Source organism: Salvia splendens, chromosome 21 (genome assembly GCF_004379255.2).
Source record: "Salvia splendens isolate huo1 chromosome 21, SspV2, whole genome shotgun sequence".
NCBI lineage: Eukaryota > Viridiplantae > Streptophyta > Magnoliopsida > Lamiales > Lamiaceae > Salvia > Salvia splendens.
The window spans coordinates 5,501,498-5,529,456 of NC_056052.1; the positions used below are offsets into that span (position 1 = coordinate 5,501,498).

General features: G+C 35.1%; 5 protein-coding genes and 1 long non-coding RNA gene across 9 annotated transcripts; 3 read left to right on the forward strand and 3 right to left on the reverse strand.

Moving 5' to 3' along the window:
* The first annotated feature begins 3,850 nt into the window (after nt 1–3,850).
* LOC121784099 (glycine-rich cell wall structural protein 1-like) lies at nt 3,851–5,643 on the forward strand. Its single transcript, XM_042182277.1, has 3 exons — nt 3,851–3,920; nt 4,292–4,858; nt 4,934–5,643. Exons 1-3 carry the CDS (start codon nt 3,851–3,853, stop codon nt 5,641–5,643), a joined length of 1,347 nt encoding a protein of 448 aa, XP_042038211.1.
* Nucleotides 5,644–14,342: 8,699 nt separating this feature from the next.
* On the reverse strand, nt 14,343–17,902 carry LOC121785342. Of its 4 annotated transcripts, XR_006046945.1 has the most exons (8): nt 17,768–17,902; nt 17,204–17,664; nt 16,969–17,070; nt 16,462–16,497; nt 16,179–16,372; nt 15,924–15,977; nt 14,778–14,860; nt 14,343–14,696 (listed from the first exon to the last, which is right to left on the reverse strand). It is a non-coding gene; the product is annotated as an uncharacterized LOC121785342 (long non-coding RNA). The 4 variants fall into 4 exon arrangements; XR_006046946.1 differs by lacking the exon at nt 14,778–14,860; XR_006046943.1 differs by lacking the exons at nt 14,343–14,696; nt 14,778–14,860 and having other exon boundaries at nt 15,732–15,977.
* On the forward strand, nt 15,926–18,480 carry LOC121785338 (protein ACCELERATED CELL DEATH 6-like). The gene is made up of 3 exons (XM_042183720.1): nt 15,926–16,565; nt 16,823–17,358; nt 17,481–18,480. The coding sequence occupies exons 1-3, from the start codon at nt 15,926–15,928 to the stop codon at nt 18,084–18,086; spliced, it is 1,782 nt and encodes a 593-aa protein (XP_042039654.1). The 3' UTR covers nt 18,087–18,480.
* A 508-nt stretch (nt 18,481–18,988) lies between these two features.
* Nucleotides 18,989–19,486, reverse strand: LOC121785340 (histone H4). The gene has a single exon (XM_042183723.1). It carries the CDS (start codon nt 19,436–19,438, stop codon nt 19,127–19,129), a length of 312 nt encoding a protein of 103 aa, XP_042039657.1. The 5' UTR covers nt 19,439–19,486; the 3' UTR covers nt 18,989–19,126.
* A 1,794-nt stretch (nt 19,487–21,280) lies between these two features.
* Nucleotides 21,281–24,477, forward strand: LOC121785339 (tetraspanin-19-like). Its single transcript, XM_042183722.1, has 6 exons — nt 21,281–21,626; nt 21,816–21,915; nt 22,769–22,849; nt 22,939–23,043; nt 23,300–23,497; nt 24,102–24,477. The coding sequence occupies exons 1-6, from the start codon at nt 21,475–21,477 to the stop codon at nt 24,111–24,113; spliced, it is 648 nt and encodes a 215-aa protein (XP_042039656.1). The 5' UTR covers nt 21,281–21,474; the 3' UTR covers nt 24,114–24,477.
* Nucleotides 24,478–24,644: 167 nt separating this feature from the next.
* LOC121785341 lies at nt 24,645–27,551 on the reverse strand. Its single transcript, XM_042183724.1, has 4 exons — nt 27,438–27,551; nt 26,196–26,309; nt 25,981–26,118; nt 24,645–24,912 (listed from the first exon to the last, which is right to left on the reverse strand). Exons 2-4 carry the CDS (start codon nt 26,284–26,286, stop codon nt 24,896–24,898), a joined length of 246 nt encoding a protein of 81 aa, XP_042039658.1. The 5' UTR covers nt 26,287–26,309; nt 27,438–27,551; the 3' UTR covers nt 24,645–24,895.
* Nucleotides 27,552–27,959: the final 408 nt, after the last annotated feature.

Below are 27,959 nucleotides of genomic sequence, written 5' to 3' on the forward strand. Positions count from 1 at the left end.
ATTGTTTTGTTAATTCAATTCAGTTTATTGTACTTTTATCTTCATTCTTCATTTGGGTTGTATTACGCCCGGTTAGTGTATCTTTATACCATAGTTAAATCAAAGAAAAGTCTTTGTACCACATTTAAATCAAAGAAAACCAACAGAAGCATATTATGGTTAGGTTGATTTGAACTACAAATTTGGGGGTTTTGGGAGCTCATCAAATCAGCTTGCCAATATATGCATACGATTTCGAGTAGGAAATATACTGGTAAGAGTTCAAAGCAATAAGTTCAAATTCAAAATTTAGAGATTCAAATGGGATATCGTGGTAATTAACAAGATGCACCCTATAAGTAAGTTTATTTACATTTTGCATTTTTAGATTTAAAGGATTGTTAAGTAAGTTTATTTACATTTTGAATTTTTAGATTTAAAGGATTATTGATGTGAATCAAATAGTTTATCTTTATTCTCATAGCTTTACTTGATTTATGTGATATGATGCTTGCAAAAAGTGTGTTTTTTGGTGTAAGAAGTGGAATGGACGGTAAAAATGTACTTCCTCCGTTCGCCATTAGGAGTCTCATTTCATGGCGCCACGGGTTTTAAGAAATGTTAATAAAAGTGGGTGGAAAAAAGTTAGTGGAACGGGGGTCCCACTTGTATATATTACTTTTAAATGAAATGTGAGTGGAATGAGTTAGTGGAAGGTGGGACCCTATTACCATTTATGGTAAAAGTGAACCGGGACTCCTATTCGCGGATGGACTAAAATGAAAAACGGGACTCCTATTCGCGGACGGAGGGAGTAGCTGGAAACAAGTTAGGAGGCGTTTTATACACTGCTGACAAGTCACCCGGTCGTATGACATTTTCCAAAGCATTAGGAGTCCAGTAAGCCCCCAAAACCACTTACCCGGTCGGGTGAGTTTAGCGCTTAATTCACCCGGTCGGATGAGTTGTCGCCAACTGCCAAAATTCAGTTTTTAAATAGGATTTGGGGGGCAGTTTTTGAGGATTCAATCGGGACATTCTCAAACACGAAAATAGAGAGGGAAAATAGAGAAAGAGAGGAGGAAGAAGAGGAAGAAGAAATTTCGGCCAACATTCCGACGAACCATCTGCGAATCTCCGTTCCACTCAACGAGAGCATGCTTCCTATGGTTTTCATTGTGTTTTGGCTAAACTCTCAATGTTGCTCCAAGTTGTAATTTAGGCTTGTTTGAATGTATCTACACCTTTGAATCCACGTTTTGATATCGTTGATGTGTTTAATGTGAGAATCTATCACTTTAGAGACCTCTATCGTTATAGATGTTTAATCCTTGTTTATCGACTCTTTAATATCGACTTGGATAGACTAAATCAGTTGATGTGCTATTGAATTTGAATTGTTCAAAGGATAATTTGACAATGGATTAGGTAAGTTTATAGAGTAAAAGATCTTTTATTCCCGTACTTCCGCGGGAATTTAATATCTTTGAAAATTAGTTCATGAAATAAGTGTTCAGCTAACTGTGAACTATACCTTGCAAGCATGTTCAGTGTACGCGATTAGGTTGATGAATAAAATATGTGCTTTTGATAGGTGTAGAACGATTCAAGTCTAATAAGCAACTTGGAGTGACATGCTTTTCCGTTTGAGAAATCCTGCAATAGTTAATTTTTTATTTTTGTTTGTCCAAATCTTTTAAAACCAAAAATCAAATCTTTATGTTACATCTTTTTAAGTTTTTAAGTTTTAAACAATCTTCTACCTCCTTGTGGATCGACACTTGAAATACTACTCGTGATATTATAATCGTGTAGTATCGTAGTATTATTAGAGTTAATTAACTAAACTTGATATATTGTGTGAACCAGATTAGATATTCTAAAATATGTACCAATTGTGTTTTGAACACTATTATCAGTTCCAATTGCATCCTTTTTCAAATCACATCTAGATTCTAGCCATTTACATGGTAAATATTCAATTTTGCTACATCCTTTTTTTAATTTTCACATAAATATTCCTACTTTAAGACAATTTTATAGAGGTATGTTTCTATTTCTGCTTCAAAAAATGTCTCCCAAAAAATTCCTTCCATCGAATTTTGACGTGCCCCCGCCAAAGTTGCAGTTACGGAATTTATGTGGCTTTCCATAAATCCTTTCTTCTTCTCCCTCGCATCGAACGCCTAAGCCACTTCAGGCTCCCTCTCTCAAAGTCGTCTCACTTTCTAACACTTAGGCCATGTTTAGTATGGTAAATAATTCATCTAGGGATGAAATTCTATGAAAAAAATGATATTGTTGTTGGTAGAATTCAATCCCTAAATGAGTTATCTACCCTATCAAAAAACAAGAGTTATATACTCTACCAAACATGCGGAGTAGCTGAATTTTGAGGAACATTTTTAAGCGGAAATTGAAATGTTTGATACTTTGTTCAATCACTCCAAGATTGGAACATTTTGTTAGAACACTAAAAACAATGGATCAAATTAAATATTTACCCAAATTTATATGGGTCCATTAAAATATTTATGAATAAATGAATTGTACATTTTTTGTTTTACTATATATATCTTAACATGAGAATGCATTGCTCGTAAACTTCAAAATCATGAGGCACGGACCGTATATGATTGTTTTGTCAGGGACTTATTTTCTATTGAGGTTTTTATGATGGTCGGGAAGAATGGCTCTATTTCGGATGGTTAAGGGAAAATTTTAAGGCATTTTGTACTCACTAGAGTCTTTTAATTTTGTTTTTATAACACAACAAATGACTATTATATTAGGGTACACTAAATCATTTATATATACTATTTTGTTTTGCAAAGAATGGATCAAAATATTATTAATACTATGAGACTTTATCACTTAACCAATGATCAATTATAAAAATGAGATAGAGTGGATGGGAGATTCAATTAAACAAGATAATTTCAATTTTTAATAATTGTGATATGTTGTTTTCGATATGAAGCTCTTTATATTTCTTAAGGAATATCAAAACAGTTTGTTTAACAAGTTTCACATCTTCATCATTTTTTGGGTGGATGTATACTTATAGAGGTAATTTGATGAGAGATGCATTGCTTGCTTCAATCCTAAAGTACGATTATCTTCTTTTGACAATGAAAATGTACTTAAAAAGTCAAATTTGCCTCATTTTATCCTTCGTAATTTTCAAACATTGATTTAATGGTTGTCGAGTGTCAACTCAATATATTCATGGAAGATATGAAATGAGATACTGATTTTCAAAATTTGCCAGATATTAGTTTTCTTTTGATGAAACTTTTTGAAACTTAGAAATGTAGCTTATTATCAAATTGATTTTGACGCTTCCTGTTGCTACTACAAGTATGTAGAGTATTTTCTGGAATAATGATTTTGAAGAATAGGTATTAAATAATATGGGAGATTAATCTTTAAATGATTGCTTGGTCTTTTTCATTAAGATGTGTTTTGCAAGTTTTCGTTGGCAAGATAACCAATCGCTTTGAAAAATGATTACACGTCAAAAATAAAATAGATGTTGTGTAATTTTCTTTTACTTTTGGCATTTCCTAGATGCCTCAAAGAAAATAGGTCAGATCGGAAAGTTATGTCAATTCTAAAACGACCAAACCAAGCAAATTAAAGATAACGACATCGAGTATTGCAATGTTCCGATATCGATATTATTCGAAATAGAAGAGAAATGTTATTTTAACATTTTAGTAGGATGATAAGAAAATCTGAAATCACAAAAAAGTGAAACAAAGCAGCCAAGTGGGTTGCAAGTTATTCCTGTTGAAGAGAAGTTCCTCACTGTGCTTTTATGAAGAAGGTGGCGAGGGAGGTGTATCATGAGCAAAAGGGTTTCTAAAGAATGGAGGAGCTTTTGGAGGAGGAGGAGGAGATGGAGGGGGAGGTGGAGGTGGAGTTTTGTGGGCAAAAGGGTTGGTGATGGTGAATAACGGAGGTGCATGACCAAAATGGATTCTGAAGAATGGAGGAGCTTTTGACGGAGGAGGAGGAGATGGAGGAGGAGATGGAGGAGGTGGAGGTGGAGGTGGAGGTGGAGGTGGAGGTGGAGTTCTGTGGGCAAAAGGGTTGGTGATGGTGAATAACGGAGGTGCATGAACAAAAGGGATTCTGAAGAATGGAGGAGGAGGAGGAGGAGGAGATGGAGGTGGAGGTGGAGGGGGAGGTGGAGATGGAGATTTGGGGGCAAAAGGGTTGGTGAATAACGGAGGTGCATGAGCAAAAGGGTTTCTGAAGAATGGAAAACCACTTGGTGAATGATGAGTTGGAGCTTTCCTTGGAGAAGACTTAGGTGATGGTGATGGTGATGGAGCTTCTGTCGGAGACGGTGATGGAGCATTGGGCAAGGATCGAGTTAATGGAGGACCTTGTGGCGTAGATGGAGTTGACGGAGGAGGTTCTTGTGAAGACGGTGGTGGAGCATTGGGCAAGGATCGAGTAAATGGAGGACCTTGTGGCGTAGACGGAGTTGACGGAGGAGGTTCTTGTGAAGACGGTGGTGGAGCATTGGGCAATGATGGAGTTGATGATGGAGGAGCTTCTGGAGAAGACGGAGTTGACGGGGGAGGTTCTTGCGAAGAAGACGGTGGTGAAAATGGAGTTGAAGGAGCTTCTGGCGAAGATGGAGGTGGAGATGGAGTTGACAGAGGAGGTTCTGGCAAAGACGGAGTTGACGGAGAAGGTTCTTGCGAAGACGGTGGTGAAGATGGAGTTGAAGAAGGAGCTTCTGGCGAAGATGGAGGTGGAGATGGAGTTGACAGAGGAGGTTCTGGCGAAGACGGTGGTGGAGCATTGGGCGAGGATGGAGGTGGAGATGGAGATTTGGGGGCAAAAGGGTTGGTGAATAACGGAGGTGCATGAGCAAAAGGGTTTCTTAAGAATGGAAAACCTCTTGGTGAATGATGAGTTGGAGCTTCTCTTGGAGAAGACTTAGGTGATGGTGATGGTGATGGTGATGGTGATGGAGCTTCTGTCGGAGACGGTGGTGGAGCATTGGGCAAGGATCGAGTTAATGGAGGACCTTGTGGCGTAGACGGAGTTGACGGAGGAGGTTCTTCTGAAGATGGTGGTGGAGCATTGGGCAAGGATCGAGTAAATGGAGGACCTTGTGGCGTAGACGGAGTTGACGGAGGAGGTTCTTGTGAAGACGGTGGTGGAGCATTGGGCAATGATGGAGTTGATGATGGAGGAGCTTCTGGAGAAGACGGAGTTGACGGAGGAGGTTCTTGCGAAGACGGTGGTGAAAATGGAGTTGAAGGAGCTTCTGGCGAAGATGGAGGTGGAGATGGAGTTGACAGAGGATGTTTTGGCGTAGACGGAGTTGACGGAGGAGGTTCTTGCGAAGACGGTGGTGAAGATGGAGGTTCTGGCGAAGATGGAGTTGACAGAGGAGGTTCTGGCGAAGACGGTGGTGGAGCATTTGGCGAGGATGGAGTTGAGGGAGCTGCTTGTGGCGAAGAAGGAGGTGGAGATGGAGTTGAGGAAGGAGGTTCTGGCGAAGACGGTGGTGGAGCATTAGGCGAGGATGGAGTTGAGTGTGGACCTTCTGGTGAAGAAGGAGGTGGAGCTGGAGTTGAGGGAGGATGTTCTAGTGAAGACGGTGGTGGAGCATTGGGCGAGGATGGAGTTGAGGGATGAGGTTCTAGTATAGACGGTGATGGAGCATTGGGCGATGATGGAGTTGAGGGTGGTGGACCTTCTGGCAAAGAAGGAGGTGGAGATGGAGTTGAGGGAGGAGTTTTTAGTGAAGATGGTGGTGGAGCATTAGGCAATGATGGAGTTGAGGGAGGAGGTTCTAGTGAAGAGGGTGGTGGACCTTCTGGCGAAGGAGGTGGAGATGGAGTTGAGGGAGGAGGTTGTGGCGAAGACGGTGGTGGAGCATTGGGCGAGGATGGAGTTGAGGGAGAACCTTCTGGCGAAGAAGCAGGTGGAGATGGAGTTGGGGGAGGAGGAGATGGCAAAGACTGTGGTGGAGTATTGGGCAAGGATGGAGTTAAAGGAGGAGGTGGAGGTGGCAGATGAGGAAATAAAGGATGGTTATAATATGGGAACCTATGCCAATGCCACCAGTAATAGGGAAAGAAGTCCGCCGGAGGCTGAGTCGCCTCATGGGCGGCAGCCTGGAAGAGGGGGAGGAGGAGGAGGAAGAGGACTAGGACACAAACACGGAACCGACGAGATTCCATTTCGTGATCCTTGTGTTTTTTGTTTCTTGCCGTATATGTTCGATCTGTTTCTAGCTATTTATTATAGTGTGTTACAATGGAACCAGCTCTTGTTAATATATGACGGGTCCAACAAATTAAATTAGTGGAGTCGAAAAACTAACTAATTAATAAGTATTACTCCATATTACTCCTACAATTTAAATATTGCATATCTTATGTTAGGCACGATAAATTAATTAATTCAAGTATCCATATTTTGGAAATATAAAAAAACACATCACACGGGATACTCCATAATTTAATTTATTAAGTTGTGATAAAAATAAAGACTAAAGTTCATTTGTGGGCCTAAACATATGACGATTTTACGATTTTAGGCCAAAATATTGTCTTTTGAATTATTGCATCATGGACAAATGAAAACGGCCCGGATTTAGTCTATTTTGGATGGAGTCGTCAAATTTTTAACAGTCAACGACAATTAAGTGAATTTTGACTAGATTAACAACTTTTAATTTGAATATTTAGGACCACAAATGGCCTTTAGTCTTTTTATAACAAAACAATAAACAAATGCTAGGTTATAGTATTAAAAGAAAATTGAGGGGTCTCCTACTTCATATTCAAATTAAAAGTTGTTAATCCAGTTAAAATTCACTTAATTATCGTTGACCATTAAAAATTTGATGGTTCCATCCAAAATGGACTAAATTCGAACCGTTTCATTTGTTCAGGATGCAATAATTCAAAAGATAATATTTTGGATCAAAATCGTAAAATCGTCATATATTTAGGACCACAAATGACCTTTAGTCAAAAATAAAACACTCAAGATTTTTTATTATACCTAGCCAAGTTTAATTTATTAGGTCATATCCCTTGTTGATGTCTTGCCAAACTTAATTACTCCCTCCGTCCCACTTAAGATGGCACATTTTCCTTTTTATTTTGTTCTAACTAAGATGAAATGTTTCCTTTTTTGGAAACTTTCTCTCTCCAATTAATACAACCAACTACTTTTTCTCATCCCTATTAAAATATTCATCTTTCTTTCTTTCTTCATTTTAATACCTACACCCACTTTAGTCAAAAGTAAAACACTCAAGATTATTTATTATACCTAGCCAAGTTTAATTTAATAGGTCATATCCCTTGTTGATATCTTGCCAAACTTAATTACTCCTTTCGTCCCACTTAAGATGACACATTTTCCTTTTTATTTTGTTTTAACTAAGATGACACGTTTCCTTTTTTGGAAACTTTCTCTCTCCAATTAATACAACCAACTACTTTTTCTCACCCCTATTAAAATATTCATCTTTCTTTCTTTCTTCATTTTAATACCTACACCCACTTTAGTCAAAAATAAAACACTCAAGATTTTTTATTATACCTAGCCAAGTTTAATTTATTAGGCCATATCCCTTGTTGATGTCTTGCCAAACTTAATTACTCCCTCCGTCCCACTTAAGATGAGACATTTTCCTTTTTATTTTGTTCTAACTAAGATGACACGTTTTCTTTTTTGAAAACTTTCTCTTTCCAATTAATACAACCAACTACTTTTTCTCATCCCTATTAAAATATTTATCTTTCTTTCTTTCTTCATCTTAATACCTACACCCACTTTTCTCTCTCCAATTAAACACATTAATCAATAACTCCTAAAATCTCGTGCCAACCAAGGAATGTGTCATTTTAGCCGGGCTGGAGGGAGTAGTTTTTACTTTATTTAGGCAATTAGTTAATTACTTTACTTTATTTAGGCAATTACTTAATTACTTTACTTTATTTAGGCGAACAATTAATCGTGTTTATGTAAGTTGGCATTTAGGAGTACTACTTATTAGTCATAGCTATCAAGACATTCTTCCAAATTATACCTAAGTTAATTTAATTTTACTCATAGCTATCAAGATATTCGTCAAAATTATACCTAATTATACCTAAGTTGTGATTAATTGATCACACCAAATCAATATAGTCATGCAACTGCATAAAATTGTCTATTTATATCTTGAAAAATGTTTTGGAGACATAATGTCTAAGACATAATGAGGTTAAAGTAGTCATTTTAGATTGTTTTATATTTTTATTTAAATAAATGTTTTGTACATATACCATACTATCCTTGTGCATATAAAAACATTTATTTATATTTAAGAATTTAGGAAAGTTGAGGGTATTTATATGGATGGCTTGATTTAAGCACACAATCTCCAATCTCCAATCTCTCAACCTAAATCGGCTCCATCATTGACTTTAATATTATACTATTTTGTTTAGGAAGTTAAATTTCAAAATTTTAAATACTCCAATGATGCTAAATTTTTGAATTTTTCTTTCTAACTTCAATCACGATTTTAAAAAAAATCTAATATAATGAATTTAAACTTTATTTAAATAATACATTATACAATTAAATTTTTTAAATTCTAAACTTATAGGTACTTAATAGATTTAATACTCAATCTTAATTTTATTATTACAAATCATTATTGAATCTGGAATTAATATTTATAAAATTAATAAATCAATTTAATTGCTTGAGTTCATAGAGCATCAAAATGAAGATTTGAAATTTATACATGCTTTATTTTATTAATGGACAAAATGTTAGGGAACAACAATTTAAATTTGTATACTAGAATTAAATTGTTACATGGTGTCAAAATAATGTGTTTTAGCTATAGAAATTTAATAGTCATGTTTCACAATTAAGAAATTTCAATTTTTTTATACTATTTCATTTGAATGATAACAATTAGAAATTAAGTGCATATATACACGTTTATGACTTAGAATTTTAATAATTATTTAAAAATAATAATATAATTTGATTCGAATGACTATTACTATTTAGCTGGACGATAATACTAAGAAATTGAGTATGCATATGTATGTAGTCATTTTTATGACTTCAAATTTTAATAATTACTAATAAAACAATTTGATGCAAATGACTATTATCCTTTCATTAGAGGATAACAAGTAGAAATTAAGTATATAACATATGTATACTATTACTATTTTACAATTTAGAATTTTAAACATTATTTATAAAAAAAAAATAATTGATGTGAATGACTATTACTATTTTGTTGAATGATAACACTAACAAATTAAGTATGTATAGTATATACTACATGTAATCATTTTTATGATTTAGAATTGTAATAATTATTTGATACTAATAAAATAATTTGATGAGAATGACTATTACTATTCCGTTTGATGATAACAATTAGAAATGAAGTGCATATATACAAGTAGTCGTTTTTATGACTTATAATTTTAATAATTATTTAAAAATAATACTACAATAATTTGATGCGAATATTATTATTATTTTGTTGGATGATAAGACTTAGAAATTAAGTATATCTATACATGTAGCTGTTTTTATGGCTTATAATTTTAATAATTTTTTAATACTACTAATAAAATAATTTGATGTGAATACTATTACTATTTCGTTGGATGATAACAATTAGAAATGAAGTGCATATATACAAGTAGTCGTTTTTATGACTTACTAATTTTAATAATTATTTAAAAATAAAACTACAATAATTTGATGCTAATACTATTACTATTTCGTTGGATGACAATACTTAGAAATTAAGTATATGCATATATGTAGCCGTTTTTATGACTTATAATTTTAATAATTTTTTAATCCTAGTAACAAATAACACTAAGAACTTAAATATATATGCATCTAATCATTTTTATAATTTATAATTTTAAGTATTATTTAATAATAGAATAATTAATTGCGCTATTGACTATTAAATGAGTAAATTCAATCGAAAAGCTAATATTTATATTAGTGATTGTATATAAAAAATTCTCCATTTTGAGGTAAGCCAATTCAAATACTTTTATATTATGCAATTTTGAAGAAAATTATTAAATAACTTAATTATAATTCCCCAAAGTTATTGAAAGCCAGTATTAAAATAGTTAATTTGCTTTCATTTGACTTTCCTTTCAATAATGAAACGGTTACACTACACAACTATTAATTTAATTTCCTCTTATTTGAACTAAGGGTATACTAGGTCATATATAAATTATTCTTATGTCAAAAAAACATAGGGGCATTATGTCATAGAGACATTATGTCTCTAAATCACTACCCTTATATCTTATACTAATATTATACCTAAGTCGGGATTAATTGATCACACCAAATCAATATAGTCATGCAATTGCATAAAATTGTCTATTTATATCTTATACTATTATACCTAAGTTGGGATTAATTGATCACACCAAATCAATATAGTCATGCAATTGCATAAAATTGTCTATTTATATCTTATACTAATATTATACCTAAGTCGGGATTAATTGATCACACCAAATCAATATAGTCATGCAATTGCATAAAATTGTCTATTTATATCTTATACTAATATTATACCTAAGTTGGGATTAATTGATCACACCAAATCAATATAGTCATGCAACTGCATAAAATTGTCTATTTATATCTTATACTAATATTATACCTAAGTCGGGATTAATTGATCACACCAAATCAATATAGTCATGCAATTGCATAAAATTGTCTATTTATATCTTATACTAATATTATACCTAAGTTGGGATTAATTGATCACACCAAATCAATATAGTCATGCAACTGCATAAAATTGTCTATTTATATCTTATACTAATATTATACCTAAGTCGGGATTAATTGATCACACCAAATCAATATAGTCATGCAACTGCATAAAATTGTCTATTTATATCTTATACTAATATTATACCTAAGTCGGGATTAATTGATCACACCAAATCAATATAGTCATGCAATTGCATAAAATTGTCTATTTATATCTTATACTAATATTATACCTAAGTTGGGATTAATTGATCACACCAAATCAATATAGTCATGCAATTGCATAAAATTGTCTATTTATATCTTAACTATTAGTATAAATATGATTCAACCGTACCGCAAGAAGAATCAAACATTATATTGACAAGTTGAATGAGAAAAAGAGAAAAAATTCGTTCATATTTTGCTGGACTTAAACGCCAAATAAGTGTGGATGGGTGTGAAAGACGTGTCATTATAGAGTTTCAATTGTATTTATAATTTGATGATTTCATTAATTGTAATTTATGAGATAATAAAATAAAGATGAAATATAAATTGTTCTACAACTAATTAGAGATCATAAGATATTTAGAAATCCAGTGGTCTATAATTTGCCGTGTGTAAATTAGTTTTATTATTATTTAAATTTAAAAAGATAAGAATATCTAGCAAATTTAGGATTTTAGATCAAAATGTCAATATAGTGCATTAAACATATCAATACGACGTCTTGAATATGTCAACATAATTTCGAATTGACATTTTATATGTATCATGTTGACATATTATAATAGCCATATTGACATTAACTGTTTCATTTAAAATACAAAAATTCAAGAAATATTTTTTCAAATTTTGACATCGAAGCATATGCAAGTGGGATCTTGTTAGAATACTTATAAAATTATCTTTTATTTGATACATGTTGTGTGAAAAAATAATTTAAAATTTCAGACTGTTATATGCATTTAAAATTGAGATATTTTATAAAAGTCAGTTATAACTAATTGTTGTTAATTGACATAAATACCTTAATTGACATTTTTTGTTCACTGTATTGATACTCGGAATTGAATGATCATGACGCTTGATTTGAAAATCTAATGTCTATCATTTAGCTGTAGTTAGTCATTTAAGAGTGAGTTAGCAATATAACACACCTCAACACGTATAAATATATAATACTCTAATTAAACAAAAGAATATTAAATTATTTTGATTGCCGAAATTATAAGTCAATGTTTCAATTGAGTCAAGTCAAAGTCGAACCAAATTAAACAAATTCAAGCATTAAATAAGAGCGTAATCTATGAGTCTGCAGCTATCTCTATTCTCTAGTACTCCCACTCTCTCCAATTTATTGATATATTTATAAACATGCTAGATATTAAATTTTCTGTCCAAATTTAATGTGTGTTGAGAAAGCAATATTATTATAGTATTATACATTTTTATTGAATGTCATGGATTTATTTTTTACAATTGTATAGGTTTATTGGAAAGAATGGCTCAATTTTAGATGATATGGGAAATATTAGAAATGGGCCACTTGCCCCTTATAAGAGGGTTAGAGAATTTAACATGTCCTTTCACGTGTGGGCCGGAAAGGACATCAGACAGAATTTAACATGCCCCCTCACGTGTGGGCCGGAAAGGACATCGGACTTCCATCACGTGGGTAGGCAAGAGAAGAGACCTTATAAGAGAGAGGATTATCCACACTTATAAGAGGTCACTCACCCCTTAAAAGACCTTATAAGAGAGAGGATTATCCACACTTATATAGATTAGATGTGATCTTCACCAAGTCGATCTATGACAGAGTTTTTAGATAATTTAATAGGAAAAACTAAGGTGCTTTTGTACCTACTCAAATCATTTAATTTTTGTTTTTTGGCTCAACTAAGAGCACACACAATGGATGGGGGATGGAGATGCCACGCCACTTGGGGCGTTCCAGCGAGTGGCGCCATACATTGCAGGTGAAGTGAGGGGGCTGGGACAGGAACGGGACGGGAGGGCATCCGAGAGCATGCGTCTATTATAAAGCTCGCGTGACGACCCGTCTTTTTCCACCCGTATTAATTTTAGTTATTTTTAAAAAACGTCGACTAATTAGGCGCACGTCGCCTTTTCCATGCTTATGTGATGATCGATGGTATAGTTTTATCTATGAATTCACGTCTCAATTCTCAATTACTTAGTCTGCATTTATCACAACACGAAGGATTTCTAATTATATGTATGTGAATCGAGATTGTTGCAAAGGAAATGCTTTGCCCATCAAAATGTGTATTGTTGATACAAGATACTTTTATACAAGACAAAAGAATTTAAATCAAAAGGAACATTAAATACATTGTTGGACCTTTTACTTTCACTATAAGAATTTGGGCAGGCAGGTGGGAGTTGTTATGTTTGGGCTGATTTCTTTTTTTCAAAATGGACTTATTTCCTAAACTGATTGGGTCGATAATTGAGGAGATTAGTGGACTATATTTATTATATATACCGGGGCGGAGAGTGTTATATTGTTAACTCAATACTTAATTATTAACTATAATTAAATAATAGTCATTAGATATTCAAATCAATGGCCTAAGTCATCAGCCCCGGAATGTCACTATGATCAATAAAAAACATTAATAAAGGTATTAAGATCAATTTACAACAAATTAGTTGTAACTAACTCTTGAAAAATATCTCTAAACTTTAAATGATTATAACTATCTCAATTTAAATTATCTTTTCACACAACATATATCAAATTAAAGATAATTTAATAACGATTCCAACGAGTCAATTACATATGTTTCAAGATCAAAATCTGAAGAAAAAAAATTTGTGAATTTTTGTATTTTTTTTCAAGCAGATAATGTCAATATAACTAACAAAATATGTCAACTTAATACATATTAAATGTCAATATGAAACTGTGTTGACATATTCAAAGCATGATGTTGATATATTCAATTCACTGTGTTGACATTTTGATTTGAAACCCTAAATTTAGAGTTTTTAATATTAAAAAAATAAAAAATGAATTTACATGTTGCAATTTATAGACCATTAGATCTTTCAAATCTTATGGTATTAAATTAGTTGTAGTTAGCAATTAAGGAGCATATGGTAAACTGCGACTCTTATAATAAACATACTTGAATGAAAAAATGGGATTTGTAACGGAGTATCTGATGGATTACTAATTAGTCATAGTCATATATTCGTCCAAATTATACCCAAACTACGATTGGTTGATCACACCAGAATAATATACTCATGCAATTATAAAATTATTTATTTATATCTTACTAATTCTTAACTATATTAATATGATTCATTTAATACCGCAAGAAGCATCAAACTTTGACAAGTTGAATAAGAATAGGAAAAAAATGCGTGCATATATTGCTTGAACTTAAAACACCAAATAACTGTGGATGGATTAAGTGCGTATTATTATAGAGTTTCAATAGTATTTATAATTTGATGATCTCATTAATTGTAATTTATGAGATAGAAAATAAAATGAAATATAGACAGTTTTAGTATTCGATAAAATATATGTCCATGATGTCCAAAAATGGTGTGTACATGTATTAAAAGAATGGACGTTAAATAAAAACAAGCACTAAATTAGAGCATAATCTACTGCAAGTCTATAACTAGCTAGTACACTATCTGCAACTTATAGAAATAGTGTTTATAAACACGCTAAAAATTTATAATTTGAATAGCCCACATCCAAATAGTTCAACCTTCTGAGTTGGTTAGCCCGATTGACATCCCTACTCACTGGTTCTCGAAGATGACGGTCATCATCATAAAGTTGTGTTGGCATCGACGAGGCTCTCCTCACATATCTCTTCGTCGGGAGCAGATGCTATGCGCAACCTTGGTGGTAACTACACGCATAAGAGAGCGCGAGAGAGAGTGAGAGGTGATATTGAAGAGTGTTGAAATGGCATTTTAATTGTTTTGATTACCTTTTAATAACATCAAAACGACATAATTTCATACGTTTTGACTAGACACATCACTTTCGATTTCTCCCCCCAATGGGACGAATCTGATCAATAGAAATTTAATACATTTGGACTCAGAAAAGGTTGGGAAAAAGATGTGAAAAAGTTGAGAATTTGTGTATTTACACACAACTAATCATAAAATCAATTTCCTCCATCGTACAAGAGTAGGTACTTTTTTCCTTTTTTTTAATTCATCCTACAAGATTATGCATTTTCTAATTTAAAAAGTTTTTTTTCATTAATAAGGTGAGACCATTAACAATACTTTAATTAGAGCATCCACAACAAAGCTCGTTGCTGGCTCGAAATCGTCCCACCGGGACAAGCCAACAACTAGCTTCGTTGTGAAGGCTCTAATTAAAGTATTTCAAATTAGTATATGTGACTCGATTGGTGAAATAGTATATCTCCCCTCGAAAAACATAACGAGCCAGCTTTGCATGCATCCCGTCTCACAGGGCAACTCGATGGAGTGGGTAAGTTGGCGAGTGGACTTTTTTGCCTGATTTTATAAATAGAGAAGCCACTCCGTTTCAAATGAAACTTCCAAATTTTAATATTTTATTGGATTCTTTTTCTCATTTTATATGGCAGCTGATCGCAATCAAAAGTCTTCAAGTCTTGGAATCAAAGAATATGAGATTACTATACACTTTTCTAACAACGCGTGATTGACTAACGATATTAAGACACAAACAAGAACATCACCCCAAGTCCAACACAGCAATATGCATGCTTATTCCACTTTCTTGAATGTTTTTCCAAATAGTAAAGTTTTATTATATGTATCTTTGTCATATCAAATCTTGTAGCCTAGAACATGCTGTTGGTTTTTAAGGAATATTCAGAGGTATCTAATATGGGAAAGTCCACAAACTTGATCAGGTAAATTATATGATCCTTGCCTACTCATTTAAAAAATCAATATTTGCTCCACTAATAAATTAGGTATCTTCATGGTCCCAAACAAGTAAGATCAAACATTACCATCATACAGCTTAAAGAAATTACTGAACAATTTACAAAAGGGCTGGTTGGCAACTGTGTGTGTATATAAACAAGAGTAGGTTTTACGAAATGAATTTGAGAGAAGAAAATAGTTACCTATGTCAGTGCCCAAATATCCCGGTTTGCTCGATGAAGAGGAGAGCTATGAGACTGCACAAACCATGGACCCGAAATTATATAGAGCAATAATGAAAGATGACATTCTTGAATTCGTGAGAGCGATGGAATGTGATCGACAACACGGGCCAACGGTTTCTTGCGTGCAGTTAGGCCCACAGAATAAGACAGTGCTGCACGTAGCAACAAGCTATGGGAGCTATGAAATCGTCAAACTAATCTGCAAGGACTTACCTGACTTAGTTGCTGAAAAGAATGCCCGAGGTGACACTGCACTTCATATAGCAGCAAGAGCCGGCAGTTCACAACTGGTGACATTGCTAGTCAATTCGGATTTTGCAGAAGGTGGTTTGAGTGAAAAGAACGAGGAAGGGAACACTGCCCTGCACGAGGCTCTGAAATATGGGCATGAAGAAGTGGCTCGAATTCTGATCAACAGGAACCCAGTGATGTCTTATTCTATTAACAAGGAAGGTAAGTCTTTGCTTTATCTGGCTGCAGGAGCAGGATTTCTCACCATTGTAAGGCTCCTTATGGACAATCCAGTTGGGAGCTACAGCACAGGTGCAAAACATAAAAACAAGTCACCTGTTTTTGCTGCGATACTCGGGCACAACATAGGTAGTAAACATCCATACCATTCTTTATTTTCTACATGTACTATTATATTTTGTTGTAACTTGATAATGATGAGCAGAAAGGACTACCTGAAAAGTGATGAGATGAGTCGGGACACAGCAATTATATTTAGATTGATAATGTTGCTCATCCACTTCGGTTATATATACACACATACCAGTTTCTTCTTTCTTGAGTTCTTCCTATGATATTATGCTTTTTTTAACCTTTCCTTTCTTGTTTTCATAATAAAATTTTAGATGTCATTAAGTTGTTGTGGGAAAAGGATCCAACAATGTTTCAGCTGAGAAACAGCAAAGGCAAAAGTCCACTTCACGCAGCTGTATGCATGGGATTTACAGAAGGGGTCAAGTTCTTGCTTGATAGACAGTTTGAATTTGCTTACCAGAAAGATAAACAAGGCTTTCATCCCATCCATTCAGCAGCCAGCAAAGGACTTGTAGATATGATCCAAATGATGCTTCAGCATCGGCCAGATACAAGGGAGCTGCTAACTGCACACGGTCAGAACATACTGCACGTAGCTGCTAGAAGTGGAAAATACAAAGCAGTGGAGTATATGCTTAAAAGGCCAGAGATGGAGATGCTTATTAATGAAAAAGATGCTGATGGGAACACACCTTTACACCTTGCAACCATTCATGCGCATCCAAAGCTGGTTGGCATTCTTGTGAGGGACAGAAGAGTGATTCCTAGGTTGTTAAATAACAATCGCCAGATGGCACTTGACATTGCCGAGGAACAAATTGAAGTGGGATTGGTATCATTTCACAAGGTAAGTGCCTCAAATAACAAGTTATGTAGATTTTAATATAATGATATTTCTCAGTAAATTGTAAAATACAAGTACCATAAATGACCAACAATGACTCTGAAAACGAACAATTCATAATGCAGAGACTTACATGCATGGCCTTAAGAGCAGTTGATGCCCCACGAGCACATAAACCAACTTCTAGAAGCACGAGTTTTAAGCTCGGAGACCAACTGGAGACAGAAAGTTGGAGAGACAAGATAAATACGATTCTGGTGGTTGCCACGCTAGTTGCAACAGTTACATTTCAAGCAGGTTTCACTGTGCCTGGTGGTAATAACAGCACCCATTATGACCAAGATATCGCAACCATGCTCAAAAAGGTAAAGTTTCAGGAGTTTGTGATTTGCAACACCATAGCAATGCATACCTCTGTCATTGTTGCTGTCACTCTACTGTGGGCACAACTGGGAGATCCTAGTTCCATGCGTTTAGCTTTGAAGTCGGCTGTGCTTCTGCTGGGATTAGCTCTTGCCATGATGTCTATAGCATTCTTGGCTGCTGTCTACCTAGTTGTCAGCACACTCTGCTGGCTTGCAATAACCGTCCTCCTCATAAGCTCGAGCTTTGTCATTGCATTGATAGTGCTGTTTGTTCCTCTATGTTTCCTGGGCTCATCAAACCGCCACATATTCCGCCGTCTCTCATACTATCCATTCTGTCTTGTGCTATACGCACTCAGAGACTAGGAATTCTAAAGAGGGACGAGGTTATCCGAAGATAACCTCGAGGAACCTTATTGAATAATAGTTCAGTACTTGGTTTCGCTGTACTCGGTCATTATGGGGGTGGGATCGGAGCTGGAAGCATTTCAGAACGGGGGTGGGATCGGAGCTGGAAGCATTTCAGAACCTGAACGTGCTTAGAGTTCCCTGCATAATAGTGTATATAGGGCACATGTGTATATGACGTGTGTAAATGTGTTTATGTCTGTGAATAGTGCCTGCAGAAGATATAAATCTTGTAAATATAGCCTTCAGGCTCTGTACTGTGGATTTGGGCAATGGACTGCCAACACTATCAGTTGTAAAATATCATATCAAGCATTACAAATCTATGGAAGGTGCAGAATGCATATGTTCAGCTTTTACTTGCCAATACACAAATGATGCTAGTACTAACCTGTGGCTGCTGTCATTTCCACAAGATCTGCATATGGAATCACATAAAAATGAGAGCATTGAATGAAGTCTCAACATAGCTACAATCATCAAGTTCAGAATCAAAGGAGAATGGCTCTAAAAAAAAGATCATGAATCAAAATAGAGAGCATTAAAAGCAGCACCAAGCTAAAGCATGCATCAGTCAACAGAATTTCACACTTTGCATACACTTCAGATTCTGAGCAACAAAGAATCAAAACACAGTAAGCTTCAATTCCAATAGCTCATACATTATTGAATCTGATAACGAAAGAAAACTTTTCTAGCAAAATGATAGCAACAAAGAGCTAAAAGGAATATGCAATTAAACCACATTTCCAAAACACTGGCAATTTAATATGTTATCAGAGTGAACAGCTTATAGGTTGGCGTCTATGAACTGCAAATTATAACACAAAAACAAAAGAGTGAATAAAATGGATGCTGAATTTCAGATAACAAGAGTACCATTTCATTAAACAAACATCAAATTCCATACATCGAATTTCATAATTCATAACTTCAAATCCAAATTCACTTACGAAACTACAACAAATTTACACAAATCCCTAACCCTAGCCACATTATCAACCGCCAAATCCGTACAGAGTGCGTCCTTGCCTCTTCAGAGCATAGACGACGTCCATCGCCGTCACGGTCTTGCGGCGAGCGTGCTCAGTGTAGGTAACGGCATCGCGGATGACGTTCTCGAGGAAGATCTTCAGCACTCCGCGAGTCTCCTCGTAGATCAACCCGCTGATACGCTTGACGCCGCCACGGCGAGCGAGACGGCGGATGGCCGGCTTCGTGATGCCCTGGATGTTATCGCGGAGGACCTTGCGGTGGCGCTTCGCTCCGCCCTTCCCCAAACCCTTGCCGCCCTTGCCCCGCCCAGACATTTTCGGTTGCGAATTAGATTTGGAATTGCAATTTGGTAGGCGAGGTGGAGTTAGTGGTGGCTGAGTTGAAATTAGCGATGTTTTTAAATAGATGTCATGGGTGATCTGCGACCGTTGGATTTGGATTGCTTAACTGCGGCTAAGATTGCGATCCGCGTCAACGTTGTTGAGTGATCCGAACCGTTGTGAAGGTTATATCGACGGTTGAGATTAGGTTTTAAAGTGACAGGGATCGGGTCTTCAATTAATGTGTAGTCGCTTGATATATCGAATTTATCTGATTACTCAATATTAATGATGCGTGAAATTTATTTGAATTAATAAACATAATAAACAATGGAGTACTAAGAACAGTAGTAACAAATATATTTGTATACCAATTTATAACCAAAAATTAATTAGATTTAATAATCACTTCATTCTTTATTATTTTGTCAAAAATAAAAAAATGACTCAATTAACCAGAAACAGTACTATAATATTTGTAAATCTTTATTTTGTCAAAAATAAAAAAATGACTCAATTAACCAGGAACAGTATTATAATATTTGTAAATCTTAATTCAATTAGAAATGTATAGTTCCCTCTGGAAAAATATAATTACTCTTTTCACTTTTATTTCATTCTAAATTTATTTTCAATTTGAACTAATTTCAGTTTCATAATGAGAAGTGCGCATAGATATTGTGGTCCCATATGTGTTAATGGTGTCCAATAAGAGCTCTTACCATCCGTTAACGGTGAATATTTATGATAACGAGGTTCCCGAAATTGAGGCGAGGTGATACGTTCATTGTTTCATATCTCTTTCATATCTTGCATTATTATTTAGTTGTCCGTAATGTGTCTCGATGTGGTCTCGGTTTGAGGGGGAGGTTTTTTGAGTACAAACCTATCCTACATCGGAAATCTGAGGGAAGTTGGAAGGTGTATATAATTCCTATTCAACCCCAATTAGTTTGAGGCATTTTGGGAGTGACCTAAAAACAAATCCGTGCGGGCTTGGTTCAAAGCGGACAATATCAAACTAATACTGCCGACGTTGACAATCATGACAGTTGCATTATTTAGTCAAATAATTTAGGGATTGAATATCTTCTTCATATCTATCTTTTACCTTTTATCGTATTTACTTTTTCCGTTTAGCATCTCACAAATTACAGATTGAAATTACATATTGTCGACAGAGCACGGTTTCTCTGCGACTTTCTCTACCTTCTCTGGCTTGATAAGGATTAATGATTATATCCTTATCACGAGGTTATCTTAGAGAAGGGGGAAAGGTGAAAGGGCAAGAAGCGGTTGAGAATGGACGGTAATATTTCATCCTATCTAATAGCATAATATAAATATTTAAGCATGATTTTTTTAAAAATGAATAATGTTACTGCTCCCTCCGTCTCGGCTAAGATGATATATTTCTTGATCGATATGGAATTTTAAGAGTTGTTGGTTAATAAGTTTAATTGGAAAGATAAAATATAGGTGTGAGTATTAAATGCATAGAGAAAGATGATTGAATACTTTAATCAAAGAGATTAAAGATGGTTGACTATATTACTTGAAGAGATAAAGTTTCCAAAAATTGATATGTGTAATCTTATTTTGGATAAACTAAAAAGAAAAATGCGTTTGTCATCTTAGTTTGGACGAATGGAGTATTTTGATTTTGGATTTTTGGTATTTGATTTTAATTTTTTTGGATATTTGTTATTGAATTTCCAAATTGTTCGAAGTATTTGGATTGGATTTGGTCAGATTTCATACTACACCACAGCAACCTTGTGATCGTATTTCATACTAGCAATAGCAATTACTATATTGAATAGTATATATCTGATAAAAGTGGAGCACCGTGAAAACCGCAACACTATTTTGAGCTGTGAACCAGATATCTGTCTCTCTCTCTCTTTTAGTCCTCTGTTTCTTCATTTCCATCCATCTATTCTACGCTAACCCTGACTTTGATTTTCTCCAAGTTAGGGTTCCCCTTTGTGGTCAATTTGAACGCTTTCGTTCAAACCAAAATTTAACAAATGGGTCGAATGCCGCGCAGCTGCGTTCAATCTCTTCTGAAGCTGGTCAATTCGCTCCTCGGAATGGCCGGAATCGCCATGACCATCTACTCGCTCTGGATGTTTAGAGTCTGGCTCCACACCGACGAATCTATGAACTTCCCAGTCCCATGGTAAGTGTGTTTCATGAAGGTGGATTTTGGAGTAATTACTAATTTCAGCTCTTGGAATCACAAATTCAAATGTTGCATCTATTTGTGGGGGCAATTTTAGGAGTGGGGTTTTATGCGTTTTTGCTGCGTGTGTTTGAAGTAATTGGCTATTTGTTTAGTTGTTTTTATTGTTTGGGAGCTGCGATACAGGTTTATATACACTATTTTGGGCCTTGGTGTTAGTTTGTGCGTCATCACATGCTCCGGTCACATTGCTGCGGAAACTGCCAATGGCTGTTGCTTGTACATTGTATCCTTTCATCAGGGTTTGTTTGGTTGCATTTTATTTTTTTACTTATCCGGCAACAGACTATGATCATTGATGGACTCATAATCCACTCCTTCCAGTTTATCTTGAAGCAGAAACTGTGAGCACTTTGTACATCTTTCTCAGATCATCTCTTTGGTGCATTTGTGTTCTTGTTTATTCAGACAAACTTTGCCTTTTTTAGTAAAGGATGAGCTGTGTTGAGATAGTTTAGTTCAAGGTGGTTAGAACGGCACACAATTAGATTTCATATGCTTACATTAGTCATATTCAAGCAAGTTGCTGGTTATTCTTTGAAAATGTTTGGTTCTTTAGCCCCTGCGTCTTAGGAAATAAGCCCTTTAGATGATGCAGTATCTGTATTCAGCTGCTAGATCAGATTAACTATTTTGTGGAAATTGAAGGTTAGTTGAAGATTTTTGAGTGATTGAATTATCTTCTGCTTTCGGTGAAATACACTGAACAAGATCTCTTACAAGAAGCAATTAACTTATTAAATGCCCTTGCGATCCTAGGTAATGCTTATTCTTGTGTAACATGAGCAACCTTTTTAAGTTGGGCAGTCTGTGATTGTTTCAGAAGAATATCTAGATTGTAGAGTAGTTGCTTCAGTTGCATATCTCTGCCTTCTCCCCTGAAGCATTGTATCTTCCTTTAGGTCTGGGAACGCATGCTTTGTTTATTGCCAACTTTTGGTTGATATGCTATTATGTGGTTCTCGTTGGTGTTATGAAGGGTTAGTAGTTAGTACTACTGTTTTCCTCTGCTCATGGTCTGTCAATTCAGTTAGTCAAGTGCATGCATCAAATTTCTATGTTGACCTTAACCAGCATAGTACATGGCTTTTGTATTCATGATTTTTCTGCTGGAAGCTGCAGTTACTACAGATGTGTTCTTAAACCACGACTGGCAAGAGGTATTTTGCTCTAATAATGCTTCTTTTAATATGGAAAGACACTGCATGAATATTAGAAATGGTTCAATTCTAACTTGAATATTTTTCAGGACTTCCCAGCAGATGCAACTGGAAATTTCGATAGGTTGAAGGACTTCATCAAGGACAATTTTGACATTTGCAAATGGATTGGCTTGTCAATGGTTGCTGTACAGGTCAACTTCTTACTTCTCCTGCACAATCTGCCTTGCTCTCGCGCTTTCCAAATGTGTGCGTTTGTTTGTATTCTTTGAAATGAAAAACATAATCCTCAAAATATGAATATAAAGGTTAATGAGAGGTTATAGTAATATGCCTTCCAAGTCACACCTGTTGTGTAATTTATTATTACTATATGACTATATGTAAAGCATCCTATTCCACTTGATCTTTGTTATCCTTTCTTATTAATGTAATGATCTCTGCATGCAGGGACTAAGCATGTTGTTGGCTATGGTACTCAAAGCTTTAGGTCCACATTCTGAGAAATACTATGAAAGTGATGATGAGTATCTACCTGATAGGGTGCCCCTGCTGAAGAATTATGTCCCTCCACAATCATATGGTAATGGTAGTGAACCGGCATACGGTGTGAAAAGTGATTCTTGGATTGCTAGGATCAACAGTAAGGTACATGCACTTATCATTAAGAAGGTCTCATAACACTTGCATGACTGGAATGTAAATTTCTGAATGGTACAGATCCCATTCTTATTGGCTAGACTTCCTCTTTTCATAGTTTAAGTTAACATCTAGTTTTGCAAAGTAATAATAACGTTGCTGCATTTGGATCGAAGAATTTCAGTAGTTGGGATGATGTAGAACCATAGACATGCTACATGTTTACATCCACTACAAAAACTTAGAAATGGCATAACAATCACTGGGCCATTTGGTAAATCAATGATCGTGAGAGAGATTTGATAACTCTATGACTTATTATAACTCAAAATCAAAATAAAAGTTTTCCATACTGAGATTTTAAAAAGAAAATGTTATTAATTTAGCTAGTTAATTAGAGGCAATAGTAAATTAATGACCTCATTTTATACATGGGTCAGTTATGAACATATTTGGTTAAAATGAAAATTTTCCTTCACTGTATCATTCAACTGCCTTGCAAGATTGTCTTGACTGCACCCACTGGAACACCTAAACAATGTGCTCTGTTTGAATCTCTCAGGCCTCTTAAATAGTTTAAGCTGACTTATTCTTCTCCTATCCTGGCCCTCAGGTAAAGAAATGAAATGAAGTGCTTGCAGACGAACAGTGGGAGTATGGTATTGCGTCTCAAATTTACTAGTTTCTGGCAGTCGATAGTGTTTCTGAGCTTCAGTTGGTTGACGTGATCTCCACCAATTTGTGCATATACAGTAAATTCTTCCTATACTTTATACACGAATTTACTCCAACTTATATCAAGTGCTACTACGTCTGTAGATATCGTTAGACATATATCGACCGCATCATGAGCAGAACCCTAGTATTGTTGATTACCATTCTCCTGTTGTTTAGGTGTAGCCCTGTTTAAGCAGTCTAATGCGTCATTTTGAACCTAGTACCTTATTTATTCACATTGTGAATGCATTATATGTAATGCTTGTTCTTTCTTTTTTCTCTTGATTTTACTTTTCACGTTTGTTGATACCGTAACAAAGTCAGAACGTTTAATATGACATTTTCGAAAGGATGACTTGTGTGGGATTGTCAGAATATTGAAACTCTTATTTTTACTCAAGTGGGACTTAATTTCTGAACAAGATCTTGGAGGCTCACATTTGCTAACCATTTTCTGATTTATTTCAATTAAAAATCCACATTCTCACAACTTTTAGAGCAGTATGCTCAAATAAATTTGTTAACAAAACATAGTGCAAACAAATGTGCATCACAAAGATTTTATTCTCATAAAAACAGCCGGAGCAAGCCCATACAGGGCAACACAAGCCTGGTACAAAACTAGGCTAACAAATGTTTGCAGAAATGTAATTCAGAAATAAAAAAGAGGTTTGACCCTTTCAACATCTTTTATTCTTCATCATCATCTGCAAACACAATATCCAAACAAAATTAGGATGAAAGGATACGAATCAGAGCAAATATCCAAACAAAATTAGCACACAGTTTCAGACGGAGTAAACAGCCATAAAAGGTAAGAATTGCTAAATGAAGCGAAACCAATCACAGAAGGAATGGAGTATTCATAAAACAGCAGGGACTGAACCATCAGACTCTCCTTTGGGTCAACTTTTTTAGCAGATAAAGAAAAATAAAATACTGGCAACCTTCATTAGAATTACATTAAAAAATAAAGCATGACTAGAAATTAAGCTTCCAGTTTGGCCCTCATCGTATTCCTATGTCTGTGATCATTGCTTTGAGTCACAGAAGAAAGAGATTGAAACTGAAACGGGTAATGGGTACCCATGCAGGTATGATATCCCAAAGGCATTCTTGATGAAGTCCGGAAGCAGACATATTTGAATATGTATCTTAGATCATGCTATGTCAGAACATGTATCTTGTTTAATCAAACCTTGTTATGTCATGTCTAGCTTCATTTCCAGATTTACTTCTTACAATCTGCGGATTCGTATAATGATCATGGAACATAAAATGCTCTCTTTAAATTTTAGCTCATGTATGGATGAAAATCTATTCTACCTATTGTTTTCTTTTAGTAACTTCTAGCCACTCAAGAATATTATCCGCATCAAGTAGCTAATCCTCAATAGCTTTCTGTTGTAATCCCTGATAGCATAGCACAACTAGCATCTTTAACTTTGGCACTAGCAAACAGTTTATAAGTCAAACAATGACGGTGCATGAAAAAAAATCCAACAGTTGGTTCTCAGATATTGTGAAGAAAAAAGATTGCATGCGTGCATGAATTCAAATACTTCCAGTTTCATCATCACAATATCAACAATTAATATGTGAAAAGTGTTGACTGTATAAAACGAGGAGCATGGTAAGGCATATGAAAGTAGATTATGAAATATGAATATATGTATGAGAAGGAGAGAACAAGGGAGCAGATCCAGTGGGAACGATTACTAATTTCATTTACAAAGGTGGAATTAAGAAAGAAATGGGGAGGGTGAGTATATTACCAAAGTAGCGACGTTCGTTGGCTTGTTTGGCCTTGATGAGTAATTTGTCAAGATCCTCCTGAGCCTTTGCATCGAACTTGATCAATTGGTTAACAAATAGTGCCCCCAAACCCATCCCCAGCACATGTTCCCACGGATCTGCATTTTAGCATTCCGAATTGTTTAATTCGACAAAATAATCAGTGAAAAAGAGAAGAAAAGGAAAGAGCGATTACGATGCATGTAAGGGAGCTTGCGGAGAGCGTTAGAGTACATCTGAGTCCCCATTCCCAGTATGGCCCCGAACATGGTCGCGCTGATTGCCATCTCTTCTCCCCCTCTCCCTCTCTCTGCCATCAAGTTTTTCACTCAGTTGTATACAAAGACACCATAATCATTCACTAGAGGCAATTGTTAAACGCTGTTTTGGGGGTGCCGAGTATGTGCCCCATTTAAGAACAAATTAGTAATTTCACAAGTATTGAAGGTCCTACTCTCATCAACATTACCCACTAGCCTTGGGCTTCATCCCCAAAAAAGATCCCAAGTGTTTTTATTGAATAAAAGAACAGTCTTTATGATTGTGATGAGAGTAATCAAGGGTCAAGACTCATAGTTATCAATCATTACATATAAAATCAGGAAAAATATGTCCATAAACCATAGCAGATAAGTTGACATGTCCAAAAAGAAGTGCATGCCAAAGGCCTTCTGATGAAAAAGACGAAATGCTCTCTTTAATACAAGCAAACTTAACCCGACATGTAACACTCTCTTTATATTCTAACCTATTTCCGTAGTCCCAAAAATGTATTCAACTTTCAAATATATAAATAACCAGCAATACTGTTGACATTGTAACAAAAATATCCCCACTAACACGTTTGGTGGACGGGATGCTAACTGCTTAGTTGCTAGCTTATAGCAACTAAGTTATGCAAGCACATCATGACGAAACTAGGAAATACAAGACGAAGAAGTAGATGTATTGTTCACAAATTTAGCCACTATAAGTAAGCATTTTGTGAACCAAAAACGTCAGTGCAAACTTTTTCAGTACAATGTCAATAGTCCAGGTTTTTTATTGAAAAAGTTTACGCCAATTTTGGGAGTATAAATTAGCTTAGGATTTAATCTAACAATTGAGCCTAAAAACAGCCAACACAGTCTTAGCAATCTTTCCCTAAAACCACATAACTGAATTCAAGCACGAACACCATCCGTGATAATTAAAAAATTAAAATAAAACAAAAGGATAATCAAACATTCTAATTCACAGCTGGTCAAAATCAAATTCAGCGGCTTCAGTAAACCAGCGAACAGATCGATCTAAGAAATGGCGACGGAAACAATAACAGGCCTAATTCTATACGGATGATGCAAGCCGTTAACAATCCTAATGTTATTAGCTCAAAATTCTAGATTCATGCAGGAAAAAACCTCACAAATCAATCTATACACATAGAACGATACAATACCTGAAATGCAGAGCTTCGAAAATCACACAAAGCAGAAACTGTATAAGGAAAAATGAATCGAAATGAAGGGATGGTAGAGAGGTGAGAATTCGTTTTGAGCAAATTGGATTTGAATTGTTTGGGCTTTTAATTTATTAGATCTGAAAGGGCCCAACTTTAATTAAAGCCTTAACACACTTTTTTCCCCAAAATCTCCACTCCATATCTTGTTAATAATCTTTATTGATTATTTTTATTGGGAGTATTTAAAATATATACACCACACTATAACACGAGAAAATGACAATAACCCAAGATTCTAAAATGGAAAGTCTCATCTTATTAAAATAGAATCAATTATACTATATTCTTGAGTGATCATATAGTCATATTAGTTCATTAATATTAAATTCAATTGATATAGTATTATTGTAGACGGTGGAGAAGCCAAAAATTTATGTTGGGGTCCAAGTCTTAGGTATTTTTTAATGTCGGTATTGCCGATAACTACTGCAACATGGACTAGAGATGCCCACCGGTTCC